The 27,231-nt window shown below is 45.1% G+C and overlaps 1 protein-coding gene across 2 annotated transcripts in view; it reads left to right on the top strand.

Annotated features, from left to right (window-relative positions):
* Positions 1-4,358: 4,358 nt before the first annotated feature.
* Mlxip (MLX interacting protein) overlaps positions 4,359-27,231 on the top strand; it is a 62,144-nt gene continuing 39,271 nt past the window's right edge. The window contains exon 1 of one of the 2 annotated variants that reach the window (XM_028766142.1): positions 4,359-4,891. In XM_028766142.1, coding sequence (XP_028621975.1) covers positions 4,479-4,891 — 413 coding nt within the window. In that variant the 5' untranslated portion in view covers positions 4,359-4,478. The remainder of the gene's footprint in view (positions 4,892-27,231) is intronic. The other variant, XM_028766141.1, reaches the window with a different exon arrangement.

Below are 27,231 nucleotides of genomic sequence, written 5' to 3'. Positions count from 1 at the left end.
TTTCTTTCTTTCTTTCTTTCTTTCTTTCTTTCTTTCTTTCTTTCTTTTTTTTTGGTTTTTCCAGACAGGGTTTCTCTGTGAAGTCCTGGCTGTCCTGGAACTCACTCTGTAGACCAGGCTGGCCTTGAACTCAGAAATCCGCCTGCCTCTGCCTCCCAAGTGCTGGGATTAAAGGCGTGTGCCACCACTGCCTGGCAACATTTTCCTTAAAATACACACACACACACACACACACACACACACACACAGACAGATATATTTTTTCTGGTCATAATCCTAGCACTTGGGGGGCAGAAGCAGATAGATCTCTGTGAGTCAAAAGCTAACCCAGCCTGCATAGTGAGCTCCAGGTCAGTTAGATCTACATAATAAACAAAGAAACAAATAAACCAAAACCAATATTTTATTCTATTATTAGTGCCTGCCTATATATGGCCGGGCACACGCATGCCACAGCGTGCATGCGGAGGTCAGAGCAGAACTCTGCGGAGTCATTATTTTCCCTCCGCCTTTGGGTGGGATCTGGAGATCAAACAGTTCGCCAGACTTACTAGACAAGTGCCTTTACCTTTTCCCCCCCCTCTTTCTTTCTTCTCCTGTCCCTCTCAACTCTTTGACAGGGTCTCATGTAACCCAAGCAGGTTTAGAACTCACTGTGTAGCTAGCTAGCTGCCCACAAATGCCTGATCCTCTCACCTCCACTTCTGGAGTGCTGGGCTTATAAAGATGGCTACGACGATCATTCCTTACCCATAAATAGACTTTTATGACGTTTGCCATGTGCTGCTCCATTACATAAGTAATTGTACCATGTTCCAAATGTTCCCTCCCGCTAGACATTGTGTTGTTTCCAGTGCTCCGAGGTAAGTATAAATGACGTCATCACTGGAACTTTAACGCAAAGGCAGGGCTCTGGAGGTCCCAACAGGATGCTCCGCCTCCTGTCCCAATATGCTAATTGAAGAGAAGAATAATGATGGACGGCAGAGAGGAAATTAAATCCACGTGACCACATTATGGAGAACTTCAGTAGCCCTATGTCTGTCTTCAGGGTGCTTAACATGAACCTTAATTTTTTTTCTTTTTAGATTTATTATTATTTTTTGAGTGTACGAATGTCTTGCCTACATGGATGTGGAGAATATGCATATCTGGTGCCTGAGAAGGTCAGAAGAGGCATCGCATCCCCTGGAACTGTTAGGGCGTGGTTGTGAGCCACTGAGTGGATGCTGGGAATGAAACCCAGATCCTCTGCAGGAACAAATGCTCTCAACTGCTGAGCCGTCTCTTATATGAGCTTCAGTTAGGATAACTGGAGTGGGGGTGGGGGGTGGAGGGGTTAGGGGGTGGTGGGGTGGTGGAATAGGGGTGGGGCGGGGGCAGGGGTGGGAGTGGTGGGTGGAGAGCAAAACTGTGCCTAATTAAATAGTCCATCCTGAGGGGTGGCTTAAGTGTTGTCTCAGTTCAGGTTCTATCAGGGGGATTGGAAAGGATGAAGGATGTTAACAACTGCCATCACCGGTGGGGACCAATCTGAAGGTCTGATCACGGGTGTAGTCTAGACAAGTAGACAACTGCATTCTTTCAGAGTGGGTTGGGTGGGCACAGGGAAAGATACTGTCATTGGAAGCTTTGTTCTGGAACCCAAGGTGACCGGAACAAAACCATTTAGGAAAACAACTTATTTTGGTCTCTGCAGCTTTGAAGAAAGGTGAGACGGGATAAGGTAGGTAGACAGACACTCCTTTCGTGATTGACATATCTCTGCAGAGCCAATCAAACATGGAATGGAGGCAGATATGCTAGGCATTTGTTTTGCTTTTAGTTCTCTAAAAAGTGGGCCAAAGTGAGAAGTCAGTACCCGTAGTGGGCAGTTTTGACTGCCCGATTTGTGCCCCTGGCTAGTCGCATGCGCGCACCCACCCAGGAGCTATCTTGGATCGTCAAATAGAAAACACACACACACACCAGTTATTCTTAAAATGCGTTGGTTAACTCAATGGTTGGGCACTCCTAAAACTTCCCCTGCAGCCCCAGGCCCAGTTGGGGAAGTGGCTAGAAATCTCACGTGGCTGGTTAGCTTCTCTTTTCCAGGCCCCGATTCTCACTCGGCCTACCTCGGCAAATCTCAGTATCCCGCCTCATGCTCAGTCATTGGCTACTCGCAACTTTATTGACAGATCAAAAACCAATTGAGGGCAAGGACTTTCAGTAAACACAGATTCCTGATTAAATTAAATCAAAGCATCAGAAGCCTCTACAAATACTTTTATCTTTTTATTTTTTGCAAAAGCAGTTTGTAAATGCCCATAATGATGTGACATCAGTTACACACATGTGATGGTTTGTATATGCTCCGCCCAGGGAGTGGCACTATTAGTAGGTGTGGCCCTGTTGGAGTGGGTGTGGCCTTGTTGGAGTAGGTGTGTCACTGTGGGTGTGGGCTTTAAGACCCTCATCCTAGCTGCCTGGAAGCCAGGATTCTGCTAGCAGCCTTCAGATGAAGATGTAGAACTCTCTCATCTCTGTCTGCACTATGCCTGCCTGGATGCTGCCATGCTCCCACCTTGCTGATAATGGACTGAACCTCTGAACCTGTGTAAGCCAGTCCCAGTTAAATGTTGTCCTTTATAAGACTTGCCTTGGTCATGCTGTCTGTCCACAGCAGAAAAACACTAAGACGATACACATCCTGAGGATAACCTTTCCTTTAAAGCCTTATCATTATTATTCTTTATTATGTGTATGTCTTCATGGGAGTGAGGACAGGTACGTGTGGATTCATATGTGAAATTGTTTTTAGAAATGTAAAACAAGCAAGTAAACATGGCCAACACATGCCTACCTGCTAGGAAGGCAGAGGCAGGGGAGTCATCTGTGGCCAGGACTAGCCTGGTCTACAGGCTAGTCTTATGGTATTCTGAAACAAGCTAGAGTCATTTTGGGAGCAGGGACCTCGTCTGTAACAATGCTCCCACTAGATTGTCTTGTGGCACATTTTCTTGATTGATAATTGATGTTAGATAGTCCAGCTCACTGTGGACAATGTCACGGGTGAAGCTTTCCTGTCACATATAGAAGACATCCTGGTCTTTCCCCCTCTTATGTCTTCCTTGAGTACAAGGGCAGCCTGGTCTACGTAAGGACTACATATAGAGATTCTGTCCCCAAACAAAATCTTTTATTTATTTATTTATTTATTTTACATTTATTTATTGTGGGAAGCACAGATGCCACAGCAGAGGGGTCAGAGGACAAGTTGTTGGGAGTCCTCTTCTATCATGTGTGCCTCCAGGTTGGAACGAAATCAGGCTTGGCAGCAAGTGCTTTTATTTACGTGCTGAACCATCTCACTGAATTTCTTAAAAATAAAATAATTTGTTTTACTTTATTTTGAGACAGGGTCTCATGAAGTTCAAGCTAACCTAGGATTTGGGGAACTTCTGATCCTCCCGCTGCTGCTTCCCTCCTGTTAGGATTGCAGTCATGCGCATGCGTTACCATGACTGGCTCATTGCTATTTTTAGGTTGATACAACTTTCTGAGACATAGGAATTGCAGTAAAGAAAACTAGGCTCCAAACTTCCCCTTTTGGAATTTGGCTTCTGGGCCAAACTTCAAAACAATAACGACAGTAGTTTGATTTGTAGCTGAAGCTGCTGGGTCTGGAGGCCGACAGCTAGGCTCCTGCAGAACTCTTACTACCCTTTAAGAGCGGTGATGCCCAGGGGACATGCCTCAGCCCGGGAGAGCCAGTTTCTGCCCCTTAAGGATGTGAGGATTCCACGAGCCGTGCTCTTGGGTCTTGTTGGAACCTTAGGGAACATCCCTTAGAGTTTAGGTAACTCGATCTTCGCCTCAACAAAATGGGGACGGTAGTCGTAACGCCCCTACAAAATCAGGAAGGCTTTCGAAGACTCAGTTCCGGGTATGGAGGGAGAAAGCTGGCCTGGGGGTTGGGGGGGGAAGGAGCCCCACCCCTACCCACCACGTGGAGTGCCCTCCTTGCCCGCAGTGAGGCCTCAGGGCTATTCCCAAGATCCGGGCGTGGCGGAGGCGGGGCAGGGGCTGGGGCCACACTAGTTGAACCGACAGCCAATGCCGCCCAGAGTCTAGGCTCTCTGAGAGGCGCCGCCTGGCTTTCTTGTCCCTCAGCTCCCGGGCCAGCCGGAGGGGAAAGAGGACAGCCAGGGGCCGGGCATGGAGGCGTGGCCTCCGGCTTTTTTTTTTTTTTTTTTTTTTTTTGTCCGCCCAGAGAAGGAAAGGGTCCCCTGCGCCTTTAAGAGGTAGAGGCGGGCATCCGATTGGCTAAGACGGGCTGTGACATCACGAGGAGGCCGGCGCCCTCCCCCTCAGGCCGCGCGTTCCCGGGCAGTCTGCGCGAGGGCCGGGCCCGGCCGGCGGCCCCTCAGTTCCCCGTGCTTCTTTGCTCTACGTCGTCCCGGCTCCCGGGGGATGCCCCGGACCAGGTTCTCCTCATGGCTGCTGACGTTTTCATGTGTTCGCCGCGTCGGCCCCGTAGTCGGGGCCGTTCGGTGCTGCTCAAGCCTCAGGTGCCCGAGGACGACGACGACTCGGACACAGACGAGCCGTCTCCGCCGCCCCCCTCCGGTGTGGCCACTTCATCCCGGGCCCACGCGAGCGCCGCGCCGCTGCAGCCTCGGGCCGGGCCGGGCCGCGAGGAACCTCCTCGCCGTCAGCAGATCATCCACAGCGGCCACTTCATGGTGTCCTCTCCGCACCGCGAGCACCCGCCCAAGAAGGGCTATGATTTCGACACGGTCAACAAGCAGACGTGCCAGACCTATAGCTTCGGCAAGACCAGCTCCTGCCACTTGTCCATCGATGCTTCGCTCACCAAGCTCTTCGAGTGCATGACCCTGGCCTACAGGTAAGGGACCCGGTGACGCCCCCGCCCCACTCCCGGACCTGGCCGAGCCCCATCTTCACTACAGTCTCTCTTTAACAAAAAACATCTTAGCCATTTGGCTTCACGCTGTGCCTTTGAGGGTTGCTTCTGGGAGGATTTGTGAGTCTGGGGTCTCCACCGTTGAGAGAGGCGCCAGGGTTCCGGCCTGTAGCCCTGTCAGCCGTTCCTGGGTTCTTCCGGCTTCGTGTTCCCCATCCAGGCCCTCCCCTTCTCCAGTGCCAGTGGTCGCCGGTTTTGGACAAGAGTTAGGTGTAGCTACAGGCTGCGTGTTGTTGTTGGTGTTTTTTTTTTTCTTTTTGTATTTTTGGCTCTGTGTACCCCTTCTCTCTACTGCTTTGTGTATTTCCAGCAACACCCAACGGTTAAGATCACCTGTCCAGGGTGGTTAGGGCGCTGGCTGCATTATCTTAATGATTGTGTAACACCTTGGAGCCTGTTTCCTTGTCTATAAAGGGGTGTGTGTGTGACAGTAGTATTGACCTCCAGGGGGCTGCCCCAGGGAAGGATTGAAATAGGTGGAGTGTTTACTCAGCTCTCCTTAAATGTTAGATACTTTTCCTGATTGTCCAGGCATTTGGAGCCCGGGTTCGCTTACATCTCGTTTTCCAGGGAAGTTCTGAGGCAAGACCCTTGATGCACATAGGACGACTTGTGGAGTCTATTTTCCTGGGAAATTGGAATTTGTTTTTGTTTTGTTTTGTTTCCTTTTGACCCAGGATCTTATGTTGCCCAGGCTCCTCTCAAACTTGCTTTTGTAGCAGATGCTGGCTGGCCTTGAACTCCTCCTGACTGCCCTGCTTCCACTTCCCAAGTTCTGTGGTCACAAACATATGCCTCTCATGCCCGGGTCTGGTTAGAGAATTTTCTGGCTGGCCCTAAAATGTATGCGTGAGATGTCAGCTTGTAGGGCTGACATTCCAGACACTGTCCTGAAATGGGGATTCAGCTTTGGACAGAGATCTCTTTTCAAAGTCTCAGAGATGGTTTTCTGGGGGTGAGGGATGTTAACCTTTCTTTCTACCCTCTCTTCCCCAGTGTGTCTGCTAGGCATGCATTTTAGGCAGGTTTTCTGCCTCGGCCAGAGACCTTCTCTGAACTGATAGCGGTTAGAATAGTCCAGCTGGGTAGTAACTTCAAGCAGGAACCTTGCTGACTGGGCTTTTGGCTTTAGTAACTATACTGGTTTTGGCTTTGTGATTCCTGCGCAGCTGGCAGCATAGAAAAAGTTTCCCAGGTGACTGCAGTGACACCATGGAAAGAAGAGTAGGAATAGTCCTAGTTTTTTTAGTGTTACCTCGATACCTATATATCCAGGAACTCACTGTATAACCTAGACTGACCTCCCTCAACTTTGCAGTAGTCCTCCTGCTTTAGCTTTTCTTTTTTTCTTTTTTTTTTTTTTTAAAGAATTATTTATTTATTTCATGTGTATGAGTACACCATTGCTCTCTTCAGACACACTAGAAGAGGGCATCAGACCTCATTACAGATGGTTGTGAGCCACCATGTGGTTGCTGGGAATTGAACTCAGGACCTCTGAAAGAGCAGAGTAGTCAGTGCTCTTAATCACTGAGCCATCTCTCCAGCTCCCCTGCTTTAGCTTTTCAAGGGTTGGGATTCCAGGTGCTGCCATGGCCAGCCCTGTTTTGATTTTGCTTTTAATTAATTTTGAAAGTTAGCCTGCAAAATAATAGGTTTTAGCATGCTACTTTCATTCATAAGTATCCTACTTTATGGTTATTGTTTTGTTTTTTTTGAGACTGATCATGCTGTTATCCAGGAGGCTGGTCTTATATTCATGGTTTCAAGCAACCCTTCTGCCCCCTCCCCCCTCTCTCAGGGAGGTGGATAATAAGCCCTGGTAATCCAAATTAAAAGCATTACTCAGTTGCCTGAAATTAAAATACTAGATAGTTGGCTCTGGATGGCATTTTCCCTCTCTGGAATAAGTGATTAGTCAACTTGTTCCTTTGTTCTGTTTCTGAAATGCACCCTCACCTCACCCCGATTTCCTCTTGTGAGGGTTTCCCTGATGGCTTATCCCCGCAGCACAGCTCTTCCTTCTGTCACCTTTACGTGGCACACTGGTCAGTCTCTGCTCTCATTCTCAGATCTTGCCAGGTTGAGCTGGCCCTGAGCTCTGGGAAGATACTCTGTTTTTAAACAAGCAGGTGACAGTGAGGCTGTGCAGTGAACAGTGCCGTGCAGCACCTTCTCAGTCTCTAACTTTGAGCACATATGTTGGAATCAGACTCTTTTAGATTACAGCACAAACTCTTCTCTGAGAAATGCTTTGCAATCAAAATCAGAGCCAAAGAACAGGAATGTGTTTTTATTAAGAGAACTTAATCCTCTTTTTTTTCTTTTAAATTTAATATAAACTTCTGCATGTATAGGGAGAGAAAGCTGCTTGAGCCATTGGAGACTTGGGCTAGAGAAGTCTCAGTTAGTAAGCTCTGCTAAAGGAAGAATAAGCCAGTCTCCCTTTGTGTTCTGTTTGGATAACCTAAAGGATCATTAAATAACACCAGCTGAATAATCCCACCATTTTGGCACCTGACCTTTTCTGGGTTCATTTTCTTACATTGCAAAATGTGTCACTAGTTTGGTACAAGAAGCTGACTTGCTCTTTGGTGTTTCCAGCCCCATGGTGTCACTTGCTTTTATTTTCGTTCCTCGTGTCTAGTCTAGTACTGTCCTAGGTTTATCACCAAAAGGTTCCTGGATGGACATCTGGTAGTAGCGTCCTATGAGGATGCTCTTTGTGGCCTTTGCTGAGTTTAATCGGCAGTGTGGACATTGGGTACAGATTAACTGAGAAGCTAGAGACAGTTGGGCTTCTGAATCCAGCTTACCTGTCATGGCCACCAGCTGCTTTCAGAGGAGAAAACTCCAAGCTGGGGGAGGAAAGCAGATCTGGTTCAGAAGCCGCTTTAGCTTGCCCTTGCGTGGAGTCAGAACCTTTACTTCTTTTCCAGGTTTCTCCTGCTAGGGCTGGGAGGAGGGCCAGCTGGGTCTTCTATGTGACTGTTTTTGGCCTAGGTTCGTTCTACAGCTTCCAGTCTGTTCCATGGGCTCTTCGTTCTACGGCCTAACTCCCTGGTACACTCTGTGCTTTTTTTTTGTCTTGTTTTGTTATGTTTTGCTTTGGTTTCCTGTTAACTGCTGCCTTCCAGCTGTTTCCAGATGAGGCTCAAGAGCTTTTTGGGGGAGGAACCAAGTATAGGGGAAGTTGTGGTTATTTATCACCCGATCCTGAGAGGTGGCCTAGGGATCACATGCCAAGCAAAGACTTTCTTTTTCCTTTTTGGAGATGGATTTTGTATTGTCGGTCAGGCTGGCCTGAAACTCATTGAAAATCCTGCTTCAGCCTCTGTAGTACTAGGATTTTAGAGGTGGCTGGATCATCAAATCAGGTTCTGGCAATGTAGTAGGTTTTGGGACACTAGGGACTGTGAATATGTCTGTTGGAATTCCAGTTTCCCCATGACTGGCTTTCTAAAAAACCCATGTCCTTCCCACTCTGCTAAGTAGCCTTGGGGGAAGCATCTTGATTTGGTTTAAAAACATGTGCTCAATTTCTGGGACACCCTGGAGGAAAAGAAATTCTTTTCAAGGCAAACTTGTGTGACAGGTGACAGGGGAGAGCAGCCTGGCATCCCTTTCCTAAGCCATTCTGTCAGGACTCTAGAATGAAGTGGATAAAACGTCCCTGCGGGGTGGAAATTCAGATTAACTGTGATAATGTCTGTGACTGGCTTAGACCTGGCAAATTACAGGCAAAAGGAGGTTTATAAAGTTGAGTGTAAAGGGTGGACAACATAAAATCTTAACTTTCTCCCCAGTCAACTGATGGTTAAGCTAGGCTGGTGGTGTATACCAGGAATCACAACACATGGAAGGCTAAGGTAGGAACTTCATGAGTTCAAAGCTAGCCTGGGCTGTCCAGGATAATGCTGTTTACAAACAAACAAACAACAAAACCCAAGCATCTATCAAGACTATAGTTTCTCATCTATAAACTGAAGAAAACAGGTGTCTAATGGGAGTCTCTCACTGATGCTTTCGAATGCCTGCCTGACAAATGCTACATAGAAGCGTTCTTGATTTGGCTGGCTCTGTTCAAGGCCTCTGTAGTGGAGCTGTACGCTTTAGAACATAGTTCACAGTTCTTGCCCTTTTAACATTTTAAGGAATGTCATGCATGTACACCCCCCCCCCCCCATATAGATTCTGGACTCATCTAGTGCGCAGCTTTTGTGGTTGGTTTTAGTTTCACTTCTCTTGTTAACATCTTTTGGTATATATCAGAGGGTAGCAAGTGGTCTTCTGAAAAAAAACTACTACATTTATTTATTTTGTGTGAGTATACATTGAGATATGAGGACAACTTGTAAGTTTTCTCATTTTACTGGGTACATAACAGAAATCAAAGATTGTCAGGCTTGGGAGTTTTTATCTGCAAAGCCATTTTGCTGGACCTAGAAATGGTCTCTTTTGATTTCAGGCATAAGAAATAATTTTTTGGCAACTGGCTGTTTAAGTGGTATTTGAAGAGACATTTTTCTTTTTTCTTTTAAATTTTATTTTAGTCATATGAGTGCTTTGTCTGCATATATCTCTGTGTACCACATGGATGCCCAGTGCCTGAGGAAGTGGTAAGCTTCCATATGGGTGCTAGGAATTGAACTCAGGTCCTTCTCAAGAACAAGTGCTCTTAACCACTGAGCCAACTCTCCAACCCCAACATTTTTCTTTTAAACATTTATTTATTTATTTATTTATTTATTTATTGTGTGTGTGTGCTATGTGTGTATGTGTGTGTGTGCTATGTGTGTATGTGTGTGTGCATAGGTAGATAACAACCTCTCAAGAGCTGTGCCCTCTCTGTCTATCACATTGTCAAGGTTGATGACAAGTACCATTTTAACCCTCAGCTGTCTTGCCAGCCCTTGAGATGTTTAAACTAGGAACTTCAGCTATGTTTTCAGTCTTTGATCCCACGTGTGTACTCTTACGTGGTAACTGTTGTGCGTGGCCCAGGGTGGAAAGCTATGCCGGACTTAAGGAATAACAAGGACTAAGCACTCAGCCCACTGTGCCCTACAGATTTTAAGTGTTCAGTTGAGAAATCTTTTCTTTCCTCTTTGAGGCAAGGTGTCATGTATACCAGGTTGGCCTTATACTCGTGTGGCTGAGGAAGAAAAGGGACTATCATTTCTTTTTTATTTTTTATGTCTGTCTGTATGTATGGTGTGTGTGTATGTGTGTGTGTAACATATTGATGTGTGTGGCTGCCAGTGTCCTTGTGCCATGGTGTATATGTGGAAGTCAGAGGACGATGTCTGACATCTACCCTTCTGTCTTATAGGACAGGGTCTCTTGTTTGCCAGTGAGCACATCAGGCTGGCTGGCTGTTGAGCTGCTGGGTAGTTTCTGGACACCCAGAACACTGGGTTTATTATGGAATATTTTGTTTTACATGGGTCCTGGGAGCACACTCGGGTCCAGACACTTGCACACGAGACACTTTATCTCCCTAGCCGTCTTTTTAATCCCAATCTTTAATTCCTTTCTTTTTTTTTTTGTTTTTTGTTTTTGTTTTGAGACAGGGTTTCTCTCTGTGTAGCCCTGGCTGTCCTGGAACTCACTCTGTAGACCAGGCTGGCCTCGAACTCAGAAATCCGCCTGCCTCTGCCTCCCCAGTGCTGGGATTAAAGGCGTGTGCCACCACTGCCCGGCTGTAATCTTTAATTTCTAATCCTTCTGCCTCTACCTCCGAATACTGAGACTACAGGTTTGTGCTCCGTATCTATTTTTTTTTTTTTTAATGTGGTTCTGGGGATCAAACTCAGGGCTTTGTGCCTAGGATGTAAGTACAAGTGCTCTACTAACTGAGCTACAGGTCCCACTAGAGGAATCTTCTTGTGATAGGCATGGTAATGGAAATCACTTGTAGAAATCACTTAGTTTTACAATTCTGCTCCCACGTCACTAATTGTTTTTTTTCTTTCTCATAGTCTTTAATCATTGGATAGTCTGCCTACTATTACAGAGTGTGCACTGGCATTGGCTATAGAGACAGTAATCTCAAATAACTCAGAAACTAGGATTGAGGAAACAGGCATGGTTAGTTACAGGATAGATGGTAAGAGCCATGATAACAACCTGAGTCTGATTTAAAGGTAGTACTGGGAGGCGTGTCCACACCAGAGTGTGTGTGTGCCTGTGTCCGATTCAGTGTTTCTTTCTTTCTTTTTCCTTTTTCTTTTTTCTTTCTTTCTTTTTTTTTTTTAAAGATTTATTTAGTGTACAATAGTCTACATGGATGTATGCCTGCACACCAGAAGAGGGCACCAGATTTCATTATAGATGGTTATGAGCCACCATGTGGTTGCTCAGGACCTCTGGAAGAGCAGACAGTGCTCTTAACCTCTGAGCCATCTCTCCTGCCCCTCAGTGTTTATTTCTTTTTCCCTGTATTATTATCAGAAATCATGAATTCTCTTACTTAAAGAGAAGCCTGTGTTCCTCTTATCTTTTGTTCTTTAGAAGTCCAGGACCAAATTTCCATTGTAAGTAGGGTCTCCTGGTTCATTACTTGCCCCATAGAAGGATAAGAAAGTGTTAATCGAGTTGGAAAAGGTGGGGATGTAGCTCAGTTGGCGTAAACCAGGTTGATAGTGGATGCCTATAGACCAGCAGTCTTGAGAAATGTAAGCAGGAGGATCAGAAGTTCAAGGTCATCTACCACTATTTATTGACTTCAGTGCCAGCCTTGTCTTCGTGAGATCTTGCCTCAGAAAAATAAATAAAAAAAGGAAGAAATTTGAGCCTAGAGGTTAGGAATTGAATTAGTGTGGATGTGTACATGTTATATATAGCATTTATGTGTGTGTGTGCATGCAGGTACACATGTATGTAGGCATGCAGAAGTCAGAGGTTAGTATCCATTATCGTCCTCTAGCTCTCTACCTCATTCTTTTTTAAATTGCTCCCCATACCCACCTTCTATTTTGAGAGAGTTTCTTTTTTTTAAGTTGTTTTATTTATTTATTTATTTATTTATTTATTTATTTATTTATTTGATGTATGTTACTACACTGTTGTAGCTATCTTCAGACACACCAGAAGAGGGCATCAACCCATTACAGATGGTTGTGAGCCACCATGTGGTTCCTGGGAATTGAACTCAGGACCTCTGGAAGAGCAGTCAGTGCTCTTAACTGATGAGCCATTTCTCTGAGAGAGAGTTTCTCGCTGAACTCAGAGATCATTGACTGGCTAGATTGACTGGCCAGTGAGCTCCAGGGATGTGTCTGTCCCTGCTCTGTTTGTACTGTATTTACAGAGGTCAGAGGAGAGCTTGTAGGAGCCGGTCCTGTCCGGTCCTGTCCGTTCACCGTGTGGATCCTGGGGATTGAACTCAGCTCCTCAGGCTTGGCAGAAAGCACCTTTATCCATTGAATCACCCTGCCAGTCCTGATTCCCAGGGTCTTAAGCATTTTAAATAATTACCTTCCTGCTGAGCTACACCAGGAAAAGCTGAAAAATCCCTCCACTCATCTGCTCACAAAAGCCTAGAATTCCTTGGTAGAGGAAATGAAGGTGCCAGTTCCTCTGCTGCTGTAAGGCAAAAGGGCAACACAAAGGGGAGGGTGAATGTCTTAGGTTACTTATCCCCTCTGGCTAAATCCTGTGCTTCCTTCAGTCTGAGCCTTCCCCAAGTGAATGAACCTCATCCTTTGGAAAGCCAGCACTCTTATACGATTTAGCCTTGTATATGGCAGTTACGTAGTCATGATTTATCTGCTGTCTTCACCTTTGCTTTTCCTGCCTAATAGTGTCTCTAAGATAGACCATGTAATTTAAAAATGTATGCTGAATTGAGAAGGGACTCTCCAGAATCTAGAACCGACTTTATTTTTTTAAGATTTATTTATGTATTTTATGTATGAGGGCTCTATCTGCATGCACACCTGCACCCCAGAAGATGGCATCAGATTCCATTATAGATGGTTGTGAGCCACTGTGTAGTTGCTGGGGGACCTCTGGAAGAGCAGACAGTGCTCTTAACTGCTTAGCCATCTCTCCAGCCCCTGGAACCAACTTTATAAACTTGCCTTTGTTGAATCTTGTTTATCTTTCTTACAGTGGATTGGTACTTTGAGGAATGTTGGTGTTGAGTAAGACAGTAGGATGATCCTTTTCTGGGGGACATTTATATTGTTGTCCAGTTGGACTATACGGTGGGCAGGTAAACAGCACCCTTAAAGATGTCTGTGTTGGGGCTGGTGAAATAGTTTGGTGGATAAAGGCATTTACCACCAAACCTGACAACCCACATGGTGGAAAGGGATTCTGAGAAGGAGAAAGAACCAATTTCTGTAAGTTGTTCCCTGATCTCCATATGAGGAACTCCTGCCACATCATGCACGAACCTGCACGTGTCCACTCATGAATGCAACACAGGCATGCATCATGCATGTTTGAGTAGCTGTTCTTTTTGGCTACTTTATTGGGTTCTTATACCTGCAACCTTTCTGCATCCCAATCCCTTCTAACCACCCAATAGTAGGTAGGAGGGAAAGAAGGTTAGAAGGGAAAGGAGATGTCAATCTCATTAGACTATTTCCTTGATTAGAGCATCAAGTTCCTTGAAGCAAGTTCAGTCTTTGTTGTCAGGATATCTCCAACAAGCAATCCAGTGAACAACAAAGGCAGCAAGAACAGTAACAGCAGCAGGGGGAGCAGCAGCCACCATAGCCTCTCAGGGCTCTGGCATTTTTATATTCTCTCGAGAGTCCCCAGAATTCTGAACAAAAAATATCTTCAGCAGGCAGAATCATGCTCTTGCCAGAGCACAAGACAAATCACAGTTACTTCTGTGGAGAGTCTGAAGCAGCCTGAAGCACCCTCATATCTCAGCCCTGGGATTAAAACAAAAAAAAAATATTTCCACAGCATAACTGGGTTTTTAAAGAAACCAAAATTCTTACTATACAAACACAATGTAGCAACAAGAAAAAGATGGTTATGTCCCAGTCCCTGGATCCTGTGAATATGTTACACAAGAAAGTGGATTTAAGGCTGCAGATGGAATTAAGTTTGCTGATCAGCTAAGATTATCCTGGATTATCTGAGTGGGCCCGGTGTTATTACAAGGGTCCTTAACAAGTAGAAGATAGAACTGAGCGGACACTCTAGGAAAAAGACTAGTCCTGACGCAGCTCCCTTTGAAGAGTAGGGAAGAGACCATGACTAAGGAATGTGGGTAGCTTTCAGAGTAGAGACAAGGAAGCAGCATTTCTCCTCACTTTCTAGAAGGAATGATGGCCTGTGATCCATCTTGGTTTTAGCTCTGAGAAGCCTAAATTTGGTATCTGACCTTGAGAATTATGAAGTAATAAATTTATTTCTATGTCACTAAATTATAGCACTAATAGGAAAGTAATGCAGGTTGGGTTTCAAAAGTTCTGCCTCTGCCTCCTCAGAGCTGGGATCAGAGATGTGCACCACCATGCTTAGCATTTAGCATTTTTTCTATTTTCAAGTGTGTAAGTCTGCGTCCATGTGTCTGTGTGGGTGTGGGGAGGCCAGGGAAGGCTGTCAGGCGTCCTGCTCCACCAGTCACTCTTGCTCCCTTGAGACAGTTTCTCACTGAACTTGGAGCTAAGCTGCAGGTCAGAAAACCATAATGATATGCCTGTCTCTGAATCACTGGCTGTGTGCTCAGCTACGCCTGGCTTTTCTATATGGATCCTGCTGAGCTCTCAGGTCCTTATGCTGCTGTGCAAGTGCTCTTGTGCTCTTACCCACTGCCCACCTTTTTAACTCCTTCCCCTCTTCTTTTACCAAACAGCTTTTCATTGAACTCACAGTGCTCTTGTCCTAGCCTCTCAAGTGTAGACACTACAGTTGTGCAGTGCTGAGCATGACCTAAGTTTTTTGAGAAAGTGTTTCTAAGCACTTAGCCTTTCTTGTTTTTACTCACTGAGCTTGCTGTGAGTGTCTTTAAGCTTGCTCCGCAGAAGAACATGCAGCCCACTTGAGAATGGTATTGAGTTATGGATTTTTAAAGGATCTACTGGGTTCTGGTCCATGGGACTCTAGTGATAGGAGAGCCCCTGTCAAAGGAAATGCCTGTCAAGTGTGTTGTGTTTTTGTTCTCTGTCTGATACAACTTCTGTAATAGGGTATTGTAGAAAGTCAGTTTGATGTTTTTGTTTTGGTCCTGGGCATTGAACCTAGGACTTCATGCACTCTGGGCAAGTATTGTACCCCTGCGCAACATCTCAAACTTTTTTTTACCTTTTATCTTGAGAGAGAGAGCCTCACTAAGTTGCCCAGCTGGCCTGAACTTGTGATTCTCCTGTTTCAGCTTTCTAGATAACTAGGATTAAAATTGCAAGCCACCATGCCTAGCTTCCGTTTGACATTTTTGTTTTGTTTTGATTTTGAAACAGGGTCTCATGTAGTCCAAGCTAGTGTTTGAGGATGACTTTTAATATTGGAGGATATTTAATCACACTGTGGGCCTGACATTGTGCTTTTACTGAAAAATCCTGTTTCTAGTTGTGTGGTGTAATTTAGCCCTTAGTGTACACCTTTAATCCCAAACAGTGAAGGTAAAGTTAGTTTATAGAAAGAAGCACCCATGTTTGAAAGTGATGTCTAAATTGAGTGGCAGACAAAGGGATGCCTCAGACAAAAGACTTGACAAAATAGGATATGCCCAACTCTATGGAGAGGAAAGGGAAGCTACTTAACAGAGTATAGAGAGAGTGGAGGAGGCAGTTTTATCAAGACAGCTATAGAGAGAGGTTACAGAGAGAGAACAAGGTAGACACAGGTGAAGACAGAACGAGCTAGAAATGGGAAGGAGCCAGAAGATTAGAACAGACTGCCAGAGTTAGTTTGAGGCCGAGCAAAGCAAAAAGTCAGAGGCTGAGAGAGAAGCCAGACTGAATCAGTCAGCTTGGAGAGGAGTTTTGAGCCAGTTGAGTTGAATCAGCCAGCCAGAGCTCAAAAAGAACTAGAAAGGGTGAGCTAATTCAGTAGCAAGTCTTAGAGGTTGAAAACATTCTGAGAGAGAGAGGGAGGGAGGGAGGGAGGGAGGGAGGGAGGGAGGGAGGGAGGGAGGGAATATATGCATGTGTGCGTGTGTGTCTGTATGTGAACATATTTGTGCCCTCAGGTCATGTGGGAGGGCAGAGAGTAACTTTCGGGAGTGTTGGTTCTTGTCCTTGTCTTCTGCAGTGTTTAGGACAGGGTCTCTTGCCTGCCACTGCACATGCTAGACTGCTTGCTTCTCAAGCTGCTGGGGCTTCTCCATCACTGCCTCTTACCTTGCTGTAGCAATGCTGGGATCACAGATGCTGACAGATGTGCCCAGCTTTATGGTGCTCCTAACACCTGTAGTGCCAGTACCTCACCCACTGAAGCATCCCCAGCCTGACCTTGAACTTATAAAAGGAATATATTTTAAGAGACTTTAAAATTTTTTTCTTCTTTCAGATCCCTGGAAACTGTAGTTATGAATAGTTATGAGTTGCCTTGTAGGTGCTGGGAATGGAACCTTCGTTCTCTGGAAGAACAAGTGGTCCTAAGCAAAGAGGATCTCACCAGCCCTCCGACTTTTGATTTCTTTTTTATTGTTTGTTTTTTTCAAGACAGGGTCTTACTATGTAGCTCTCGATATTCTGGAACTCACTATGTAGACCAGGCTGGCCTCAAACCCACAGAGATAATTCACCTGCTTTTGTCTCCTGAGTGCTGGAACTAAAGGCATTGGCCACTCTCCCTGGCTGACTTTGAATTCCTAGTACTCTGTTTTTATGTCCCATGTACTGGGATTACTAGCATGAACCACCACACCCCAAAGAATTCGACTTGTTTCGAAGGACTTCTATGAGGGCCCATGAAAGATTTAGTTTATCTTTTTCCAGAATCCAGTTACATAGTGGGTATAAAATGTACAGTTCAGGCAACCAGTGGTGATCTTCTGTCTTCTGTTGAAACTCCTTTGTGTGGTTAGAATTCTAGGCCACAAAGGTTTGGATTTCAAGCCAAGCTGTTTGGGTCACAAGCTTTAAGCACTCTCTGATGCCAACTTGAGGAAGGGTGCTGGTTATTCCATACCAATTCTAGTACCTCCTGGACTACCAGAGGGCTATGAAGACTAGAGCTAGAGCCAGGTGGCCCTCATTCTCAGCAGGGGAGAGAACCTTCTTTACTGTTCCATTGAGAAGTGGCTTTCTTTTACAGTCTCACTCCTGCTGTTTTTCTTCTTTCTTGTTCTCTGCTACAGGAGTTTCTGCACCCTTAGGTTTGCATGGCCCATGTTTCTATGCAGATCTTGCTAAGCTTCCTGTCACCATGAGTGCTCTGTACTAGTTGCCTTATTAAATTAACCCTATAGTCTCCAAATTAGATGTTTGAGACGGAGGTAAGGGGAAGGCTGGGGGACTCGCTTTCACTGAGCAGAACCTCTCCAGCCACAGAGCTGGAATCTAGCTGGAATCTTGGTTTGTCTGCTGCTAGATCAAGTCCTCATTTCCCAACATGTATTCATGAGGTGTGCCTGCTTTGGAAATACAGTAGATGAATTAGTTATCTGTCTCCATCATGAAACTTCCTTTCTGGCAGGAGTCAGTAAGCAAATTGGATTTTGTATTTGAGTGCCATGGAGAACATAAAACAAAACAAGAGGTGGTAGAAGGGGTTTGGAAAGGTGGGCAGATACTCTGAGCTGTTCAGAGAAGTTCTCTGAGGAGGTGACGTTCCAAATTGACCTGAAACCTGAGTGGGAAGTAGAAGCCAGGCATGGACAGTAGAAGAGGCCTAAGGTGAAGTGAGCATGGCAGTTTCAGTGTTAGAAACACCAGCAGGACTAGATGTGATCAGAGACCATGGAAAAAGATGAACTTGAAGAAGCAAAAGGACTTGTGACTCATAGTGGGAATGAGGATTTTTGTTTGTTTGTTTTTTGAGACAGGGTTTCTCTGTGTAGCCCTGGCTATCCTGGAACTCACTCTGTAGACCAGGCTGGCCTCAAACTCAGAAATCTGCCTGCCTCTGCCTCCCAAGTGCTGGGATTAAAGGTGTGTGCCACCACTGCCTGGCGGGAATGAGGATATTATTTTCACTGAATTATAAATACTGATTTATCTCCATAGGCAGCTTGTTATGGCTAGCCTACTGGGAGTTATCTAAGGAAAAAGGAAACTCGTCTGTAGAGGCCAGAGTTGAAATGAGCATTTTTTGTTTTTGTTTTTGTTTTTTTGGACTGGGTCTCTTTACATAGCCTTGATTGTCCTGGGGCACATTGTATAGACCAGACTGGCCTTGAACTCACAGAGATCTGTCTGCCTGCCTCTTAAGTCCTGGGATTAAAGGCATATGCATTTAGGATTGGTGAGCATTCCTCTTGAAAGCTGTTGAACTTTATTCTCAGACCAGTATGTCCACACTAGGATATTGAGAATTGGATGAATCCAAGATGGTTTTGGAGTTGCTAACAAATTGGACATGGGAGATAGATAGGATGATGGGAGAGAGGGAAAGAATTCACTTTCCAAGATGATGGCTGAGCCTAAGACTAACAGTCCCCTGTGTAGCTGGTGTATGTTGTAGACCTTGGCTCGTAGGGTGTGTGGGAGCAGCTTCCCAGAGAAGGGATTGCCAGGGTTTATCAGAGTATTGGGCCTCACACTCATACACTGAATCCTGCCCAGTCCAGGAACTTGTATTTGTTCTTTAAGCTATGTTGCTCTGGCTTGTCTCTCTGAGCTCTGTGTACTTACTTTCGTAGTTGTATTCTCTCCCTAGCCCATATTGTTTGAAACAGGGTCTCACCTCACAGCCCAGGCTGTTCTCAGACTCATGATAATCCTCTCTGCTGTGCTTTTTTTTTTTTCCCTGATAGGGTAGGGTTTTCTGTGTATCCCCGGCTGTCCTGGAAGTTGATTCATAGATTAGGCTGATTTTTGAATTCAGAGAGGTTTCCTTCTCGAGTGCTGAGATTAAAGGTATGTGCTACCACACCGGACTTCTGTTCCTTTTGAGAAGGCTTTTGGGAAGAGAGACTTTGAGTTCAGAGATTGCTTTTTGAGTAGTAAGGCTTTTCTACTGTCATGTATCCTAAATGATACTTTAAAAAAAAAAAGTTTTCTTTTATGTATATGAGATCACTGTAGTTGTCTTCAGACACACCAGAAGAGGGTATTAGATCCCATTACAGATGGTTGTGAGCCACCATGTGGTTGCTGGGAATTGAACTCAGGACCTCTGGAAGAGCAGTCAGTGCTCTTAACTGCTGAGCCATCTCCAGACCCCTCTAAATGATACTTTTATTCATATGATTTAGTTCCAGACAGATACCATTTGATTACAAATTCTCTATAGAAGCCTTAGCTTAGTGTGCTTGATACATTTAGAGTTAGACTGTACCATCAGAACAATTTGTAAGGAGGCCAGGGAGAAGAGGCAACATTGATATTTCCAGAGGGGAACCTCATATAGGGAAGATAATTCCAGAAACAGGATTCCTTGTCTTTAGCCTTCGAGCCTTAGACATGAGCATGAAGATCCTGCTTGAGTAACAGTGAAGAGACTGACTCAGAGATGAACGGGAGTCCGGTTACTGGTGTAAACAAAGGACTGGGGGACTCTGAATTGGAGAGAGCAAACTGTGAGGAGTTTTGGTGGCACAGCCTCATTGTTGAGGAATGTTCTGGAGGAGGCCAGTTTTCTTTTTAGATAATCTCTTGATTGCCAGCATTACAGGCAAGTAGTGCCATACTCAGCTCCAATGTGATCCTGGAGTCTGAGCCCTTGTGTATGCTGGACAGCACTGTATCCCTTAGTGACACCAGCCCCTCACACTGGTTATGTTTGTTATATTAGCTTGGTGCTTTCCAGTTGCAGAGCAGGACATTTAAAATTCTCTCTTTTGTTCTTTATCAAGCAGATCTCTGCCTTGCAGACGTCTTTCATCTGTAGTCAGACAAGTTTGTTTTTTTTTTTTTAAAGCAACGTTATGGGGTATAATTTACAGACTATAATGTGTGCCCGTGTTAACAGTTTAAGAATTCTTTTTCTTACTAGCCCTTCTTACCAGTATCATAGTTCACAGTCCACTTCTAGGGGATCCCATCACTTTGGTACGATTGTTCAAGGCCCTTTCTGTTGAATCCCAGTCTCCACCACATCTCCAGGTCACTGTTCATCTTTCTCTGTAGTTTGTCTTTTCTAGAAATTTCATAACTTTGTGATCATATGATATGTGGCTTTCTGGGTCTGGCTTCTTCTTTGATTTAGTATAATACTTTCTCTTTCTTTCTTTCTTTCTTTCTTTCTTTCTTTCTTTCTTTCTTTCCTTCTTTCTTTCTTTCTCTCTCTCTCTCTCTTCCCTCCCTCCCTCCCTCCCTCCCTCCCTCCCTCCCTCCCTTCCTCCCTCCCTCCCTTCCTTCCTTCAATTTTGACATACACGTATATAGCCCAGCTTGGCCTCAATCATGTAGCACAGTGTATGTATCACAAGTATAACCTTGAACTCCTGATCCTCCTGTGCCACCTACCAAGTGCTGAAATTACAAGGTCTACACCCATACCTGGCTTAACATGTTTTAAAGGTCATCTGGGTTGTAGATGTGTCATATAGTTTATCCTTTCATGTTGCTAAATAGTATCCATTCATAGATATAACATTTTAAAAATTGTTTTATATGTATGCGTATTTTGTTTGTCTGCATGTATGTCCATGCACCATATGTATACCTGGTGCCTGTGGAGGCCAGAGAGAACATTAGATCCCTTGTAACAGGAGTTACAGGGGGTTGTTAGCCACCACATGGGTGCTGGGAATTGAACCCAGGTCTTCTGAAAATCGCTGCTAGTGTTTTTAACTGCTAAGCCATCCCTCTTTGTTTATCAATATGTCAGTAACTAGAAATTCTATGATTCTGTTTTCAGTGTACACAGTAAGTGCAGGAATAGTTGAGAACTGACCTTGTCTGAGGCCTCCCTTAGAACAGAGGCGTGGGAAATGGTTTCTATATCTTGCACAGGAGCTTGCCAAATTACCGCCTGTAAAGTTATCCCTTTATGACCTTTCTCCTCTTAATATTGTTTATCTGGGTCAGAAGTCACAAACTTGAATGTCTACAAGAACCAGGATATAAAGCAGGTCGTCTCTAAGACCAATAGGTCCTCTGCTATTTTTTCTTGTCCTCCTTTGGAAGTCATAGTTTCAGGGAAATATTTATTAGGAAAGTATCTAAGCTGCAGTAGACTTGGCCCAGTGATGAGAAGGGAACTGTTGTAAGCTAGACTCGGCCTGAGAGCAGTTGCTCCTCAGCTCCAGGTGATTCTTGCTATCTGGGAATGTGAGCTCAGTGTTACATTGGCGTATTTGAAAAGTCAGAAGAATAAATCTAGATTGTTTTTTCTCCTTTCAGGATGGAACTCTGTCACTGGACTCAGAGGCTCCCATGTCCAGAAATAGAGTTTAATGAGGACTCTACTTTTAACTTTTGCTTTTGTTTGTAACTTAAGGCTTAAGTTTAGTTATCAAGCACTTGAGGGGCTGAGTTGATCTAGGCTGAGTCTAGGCCAGATTTAAGTTTTTGAGTGATGACCTAAACGATAAATGTAATGTCTTGTTTGCCACCATTCGGCTTTGACACAAGGACCGTTCTGTAGGGTCCTTACTGTTTTATGAATCTTCTTGTGCTGTTTGAAGTCACAGAACCGTAAGCTGATAATAAATCTAAAACCCGAAGCTATCACGCTCCTCGGAGGTCAGTGCACTGAGTTAGGTAGTGAAGCCATGTCTTGTCCCTTGTGTCAAGCTCTTGGACTCAGGGTTAGTCTCAGCTTTACACCATCTCTCACCTCATTGCTCATCACTCATCTTTGACTGGAGTCGGGGTCACAGTTGAAGCAAAGCTGGAACTGTTAAATTAGGCTGTGAGAGGCCCCTCCTTACTTCCCAGCCCACATACTTTACCATTGTACGTGTGTGTCTGAGTGTGTCTGTCGCTGCACTTATGTTTGGGGTGTTTCTCATAGCAGTAGGTATATCCTCTCAGGGCCCCCCAACATATGCCTGACTCTGTACACTCACTTTTGCAGCTCACCTTGAATAAGTTTCTTAGGCTTTCCAACTGTTTCCTTTTCTCTTTCTCTTTGATCTGATTTATAACAGTATTGGCAACTAGCTTTATGATCTATAAGTGCCATACTTCTGCTTCTAAGAAGATTAAAATAGAATTTGTTTTTATCAGAGATGTAGCGCTTTCTCTGCCGAGACATGTTCACTGAAAGCCAGGGAGCTTTTCTCAGCTTAGACACTTACTTTGGAGTCTGGCTGCGTTTTCAGACTTCTTGCCAGACTTAACACATCATTATTTCCCTGTGTCAGTAGTTTTTTTATTTTTTATTTATTTTTTAATGACACGAGGCCTTATCATTGTAGCTCATACTGGTCTGAAACTCACTGTGTAGCCCAGGGCTGTCTTAAACATGGCAATCCTTCTGCCTCAGCCTATTCACTGCTGAGATTATAGGTGTGAGCCACCAACCCAACCATTGTAATTTTTGAATGTTAGGATAACATGTTAACTTTCAGAGATGGCTCAGTGGGTAAATACCCTTGCTCTTAAGCTTGACAACTGAGCTTGCTTCCGGGATCCTCATGGTGGGAAAACTGGCATCCCAGGCTTGTCCTCTGACCTCTGTGTGTACTGTGGCATGTGAATGAGGACATGAATGCATGTGACACACAAAATGAGAAGATACAAATTTAAAAGCCCACCCTTTTCCTTTAAACTCAGTTTTTCTTTCTTTTCTTTTTTTTTTCGAGACAGGGTTTCTCTGTGTAGATCTAGCTGTCCTGGAACTCACTCTGTAGACCAGGCTGGCCTCAAACTCAGAAATCCACCTGCCTCTGCCTCCCAAGTGCTGGGTTTAAGGGCGTGCGCCACCGCTGCCCGGCTTAAACTCAATTTTAATTTTACTATAGAAAATTTAGAAATTATGGACATAGATTTTTAAAACTAAAAATTGGAACACTCAGGGGTAATCTCTCAGCTCCCCAGTGTTTATCCTTCTACACCTTGTTTTTAAATTGTTTTTGGCATGCTGAGTGCACACTCTCTCTTCTTAGCAGATTGTGAATACTTCTCCAAGTCCCCAGTTGCTCATCAGCAATATTTTCAGTAGGATCTCATTGTGGGATGTGTTATTATTTATTTAATCTCTCTGTTGATCCTTGAATATTTTTATGTAGTGCCCCAGGGCCCCTGGTGTTTTGTTTGGTCTTGTTTTTTTGGAGAAAAGATACTATATAGCCCAGCCTGGCCTTGAACTATGTAGCCAAGGATGGCCTTGATCCTTCTGCCTCTGTCTCCTTAGTGCTCAAATTACAGACATTTGCCACTACTTTCAGCTGGGGGCCCTGTTATATCAATCCCTGTCGGAGTTGGCTCCAGTCTCTGAAGTGTCCTCTGCCTCCCTCCATCCTGGTGGGATCCTTTACTCTGAGAACGTTTTGGTAGTGCCCTCTGTCACCACATTAGGCACTCTTCTTGTCACCTACCCCACCCTCATTAGGGCAGCTATGTGTGGGAATGGTGATTTCAGCTGCACAGCTGAACAGGGCCTCTTCTGTGCCCTCTGTTGCTTATTTGAAAGCTTCTTGTATTTTTCATGTATGTCTCTGCAGTTGGCAGAGGGCCTAGGGACAGTTGTGCCCCTATTGTGTTCTGAAGGCTGACAGACCCCAGAGGCATTGGCAGCAATGTCTTTGGCCATGAATGCTGTCCCTTGGCCTTTCATTATTCTAGAGGCAGGAAGGAGGGGTAAAGACTTGCTGAAGAGTGCAGTTGCTCAGTGGGTACCTAGTAGGTAGCTCACCTGTGCTGTTGGCTTGCTGTAGATACTTGTTCTGGAGAGTTCCAGGCTGCTCACTGACTGATTCAGGGAAGGAAGAGCTGATTGGTTTCTGAAACACCATTTAAACACTCTGTCAGGTAGAGGCTTGAGATGCTGACTGGCCTCTAGCTTTGGCAGCCATCCTTATAGCTGCTTAAGGAGTTTCTGTGGTATTGACAGTTCTACCAACAGCTCCGGGCAGAATACTGGGCAGAAGGCCTCTTGAGCAGACTTTAATTAGTTGTTTGGCTTGCCCCATATTGAGGTGGGTACCCAGGGAAAGGGTCAGAAGTCAGGTGTCTGTGTCCTGCTATTCTTGTTTTTGACTTCTTGATGAGAGCTTAGCAAATGTTCTCTTAGAATGGCCCTTGTTCACTGAACAGATTTCTGCTACCCTTCAGTTTTGGGTGTGAGTGCTTTTTTCTTGGCGATGCTAAGAATCAAACAGCTTCATACATGCTAAGAGCACACTCTACTGCTGAGCTCTATCCCCAGTGCCCACTGTTGGAATCCATGGTTTTTCCCAATGAAAAGCCCTAATAGAGATCACTAGTGTACACCTTTAATCCCAGCACTCTAGAGACAGAGGCAAGTGGATCTCTGCGGGTTTAAGGCAGTCTAGTCTACACAGCAAGCTCCAGACCAGCCAGGAGTACATAGTGAGACCCTGTCTTACAGAAAAGAAAAGAAAGAAAAAGGACAGCTGTGTTATGGGAAAATCTGCCTTCAGAACAGCAAAGAACACACTTCCAAGTCAGCTGAGTATTGTCCTTGATGTTGTCCTTGCACAGTACCTGAGAGCAGACAGGAGAAGCTTACCTGTGCCATGCACGGCCTCCCCCAGCTACCTGTAGATTGCAGTGGAGCAGGTGTGGCCCCCATGTGTGGCCACCTGCGTCTTCCTAGATAAGTCTGTTTGCTTATCTTTGTTGCTGTGCCCGTTGCTGGCTCCTTGGTGCTCTGGGTGTATTTGAAGTACAGGAGGTGACAACCCCATTGGTAAAGTGGGGACACAGTGAGCAGAAGAGGGTGTGGTGTGAGAAATTCTGTAGTCTGCGTTTCTTCCCCAGTCTCCAGAGGGAATTCTGTTTTGGGTCTTAACAAATCCCAAAACAGATCTGTAAGGCCTTATAGAGGTGGGGAGTAGCCACCCCAAGTTGAGAGCACACATCAGGGTCCTGAATGTGCTTCCCTCCCAAGTGCATGTAATGGATGGAAACCGTAATGGTTTGGCCCTTTGCTTCCTCTTGGCTTGGATGATGAAGAATTTATCTGCAAGTCAGATTTAAATGTGTCTTGGGTGCCTGAGAAGGGCTTCTGAGTTAGGAGACAGTGCATAATAGTTGTGATGATGTGTCATCTCCAGAGGGCAGATGGAGGCCTCCTCATGTGGGTTGGCTAATGTTGGTTTATGTGCATAATTTGTTTTCCTCTTTTTTAGTGTGATGTCTCAAAGTCACGGGGACTAGAGGATAGAAATCAGGAGGGGAGGGCAGGTTTTTCAACCAGCTCTTGTCGGCTGTTGCAATCTCCTGACAAAGCCACTATTGTTTTGAATCAATTGCCAGTTGGTTTGGTTTGAATTGCTCTGGTGCCCTGAAACTGGCTTCTTTTTTTCTACTCTTGCTGTCACTCTTCCTGGGGCATGTCTGGAGGAGGGAGGACCTCCAGCTCCATAGGGAGAGCACCATTTCCTTTGCCATCCTAGAGCAGACTGCTGTGGCCGGTCCTCGTAGTCATGCCAGTACCATCTTGTACCATGGCTGGGATATAGTCAGCGGTGCCAAATAGTAGTGCCCCTGAAGCATCACATTTCCAGGAATCATGCTGCCTGATGGTGGCCTTGGCCTTACTTGGCACTGGCCTGCTTCATGCAAGGACCACCTGCTCTGGCATGGCTCTCTGTTTGCTGTTACCACTGCCACAGCTGACCTCCCAACCAGCTTTTTGGCCTGATGCCTGTCCCTATCTTGTGTACATGTTTCAAGCTACAGAGGTAATCAGCAAAAGCCAGGAATTCCTCTGGCTGAGCTCCCGAAAGGCAAAGAGTGAGTCTCAGAGCTTCCCTCATTTGGTTTCTGAGCTAACTTGAGAATGCATTTTCTCACCTCCACCCCTCAGTGCAGTCTCATATCTCAGATCTAACTCCAGACATTTGGGAACTCCCAACCTCAGTGGGGGAGAACATCAAGAACTGTGTTGGGTGGAGGCGGCCATCTAGGATGCTATTGGTAGATATCAGGTTAAGATGTTCTTTGTGCATTAGAATTACTCGCTCTTCAAGTACTGTATATTACACACTGGGTTCTGAACAGCTAAGGAGAAAGTACATTGTGGGAAAATTTGTATTTAAGACTTTTATCTCAGACAGCCAAGTTAAAAGTGCTTCTCTTTTTCAAAGTTCCCCAAAGCCCAAAGGTGGGAGTGGAGTACTTAGCAGCAAAGCTAAGTGGCAGAGGGGATGTACAACAACCTTTTCCACAGGCCTAGCTATTATTCAGAGACAGGTTTTGGAATCATCATCATAGTTTGATATAAGGGACATAGAGAAATCATAAAAGTAGATTACAAATGCTTAACTTAGGTGTGTTGGCACATGCTTGTAGACCCAAACATGTGGGGAGGCTGAGGCAGAAGAGTCTACTAACTTCAGGACCTTATTTCCATCCCATAAAATAAAGAAGTTGCCAGGCGGTGGTGGTGCAGCACTTGGGAGCCAGAGGCAGGTGGATCTCCAAGTTTGAGACGTCTAGTCTATACAGTGAGTTCCAGAAAAATCTTGTCTCAAAAAACAAACAAACAAAAAACAAGTTAAGTAATACTGAGTAGGGTGACCTGTATCCATAATCCCAGGGCTTGAGAGATACAGGCAGGAGAATCAAGAATTCAGAGTCATCTTTCCACTACAAAGCAAGTTTGAGTCTAGCCTGGGTTACATGAAATTTTGTCTCAAAACACCTACTATTAACAAAAAAGGATTTTTCCTACGTCATTGCTTTGAGTTCTGGGTAATTAAAGCTGGGTTACTATTAAAATATGTTTGCAAGATGGCTCAGTGGGTGCTTGCTGCATGTCTTAGTCAGTGTTCTCTTGCTGTGAAGCAAAAACCATGACCACAGCAACTCTTATAAAGGAAAGCATTTAACTGAGACCTTGCTAACAATTTCAGAGGCTTGGACCATTATCATTATGACATAGAGCATGGTGACAGGCATGCTGCTGGAGAAGTAGTCGAGAGCTACATTCTGGACTGTAGATGTGGAGTGGGGTGGGGGTGTACTAGGATCCTGTAGATGTGGAGTGGGGTGGGGGTGTACTAGGATCCTAGTACACCCCACCCCACTCCACATCTACAGGATCCTAGT

The sequence above is a fragment of the Grammomys surdaster genome, unplaced genomic scaffold (assembly GCF_004785775.1).
Source record: "Grammomys surdaster isolate TR1022 unplaced genomic scaffold, NIH_TR_1.0 166, whole genome shotgun sequence".
NCBI lineage: Eukaryota > Metazoa > Chordata > Mammalia > Rodentia > Muridae > Grammomys > Grammomys surdaster.
The sequence above is the reverse complement of the archived record's forward strand: the minus strand, read 5'-3'. Positions and strand labels throughout refer to the sequence as shown.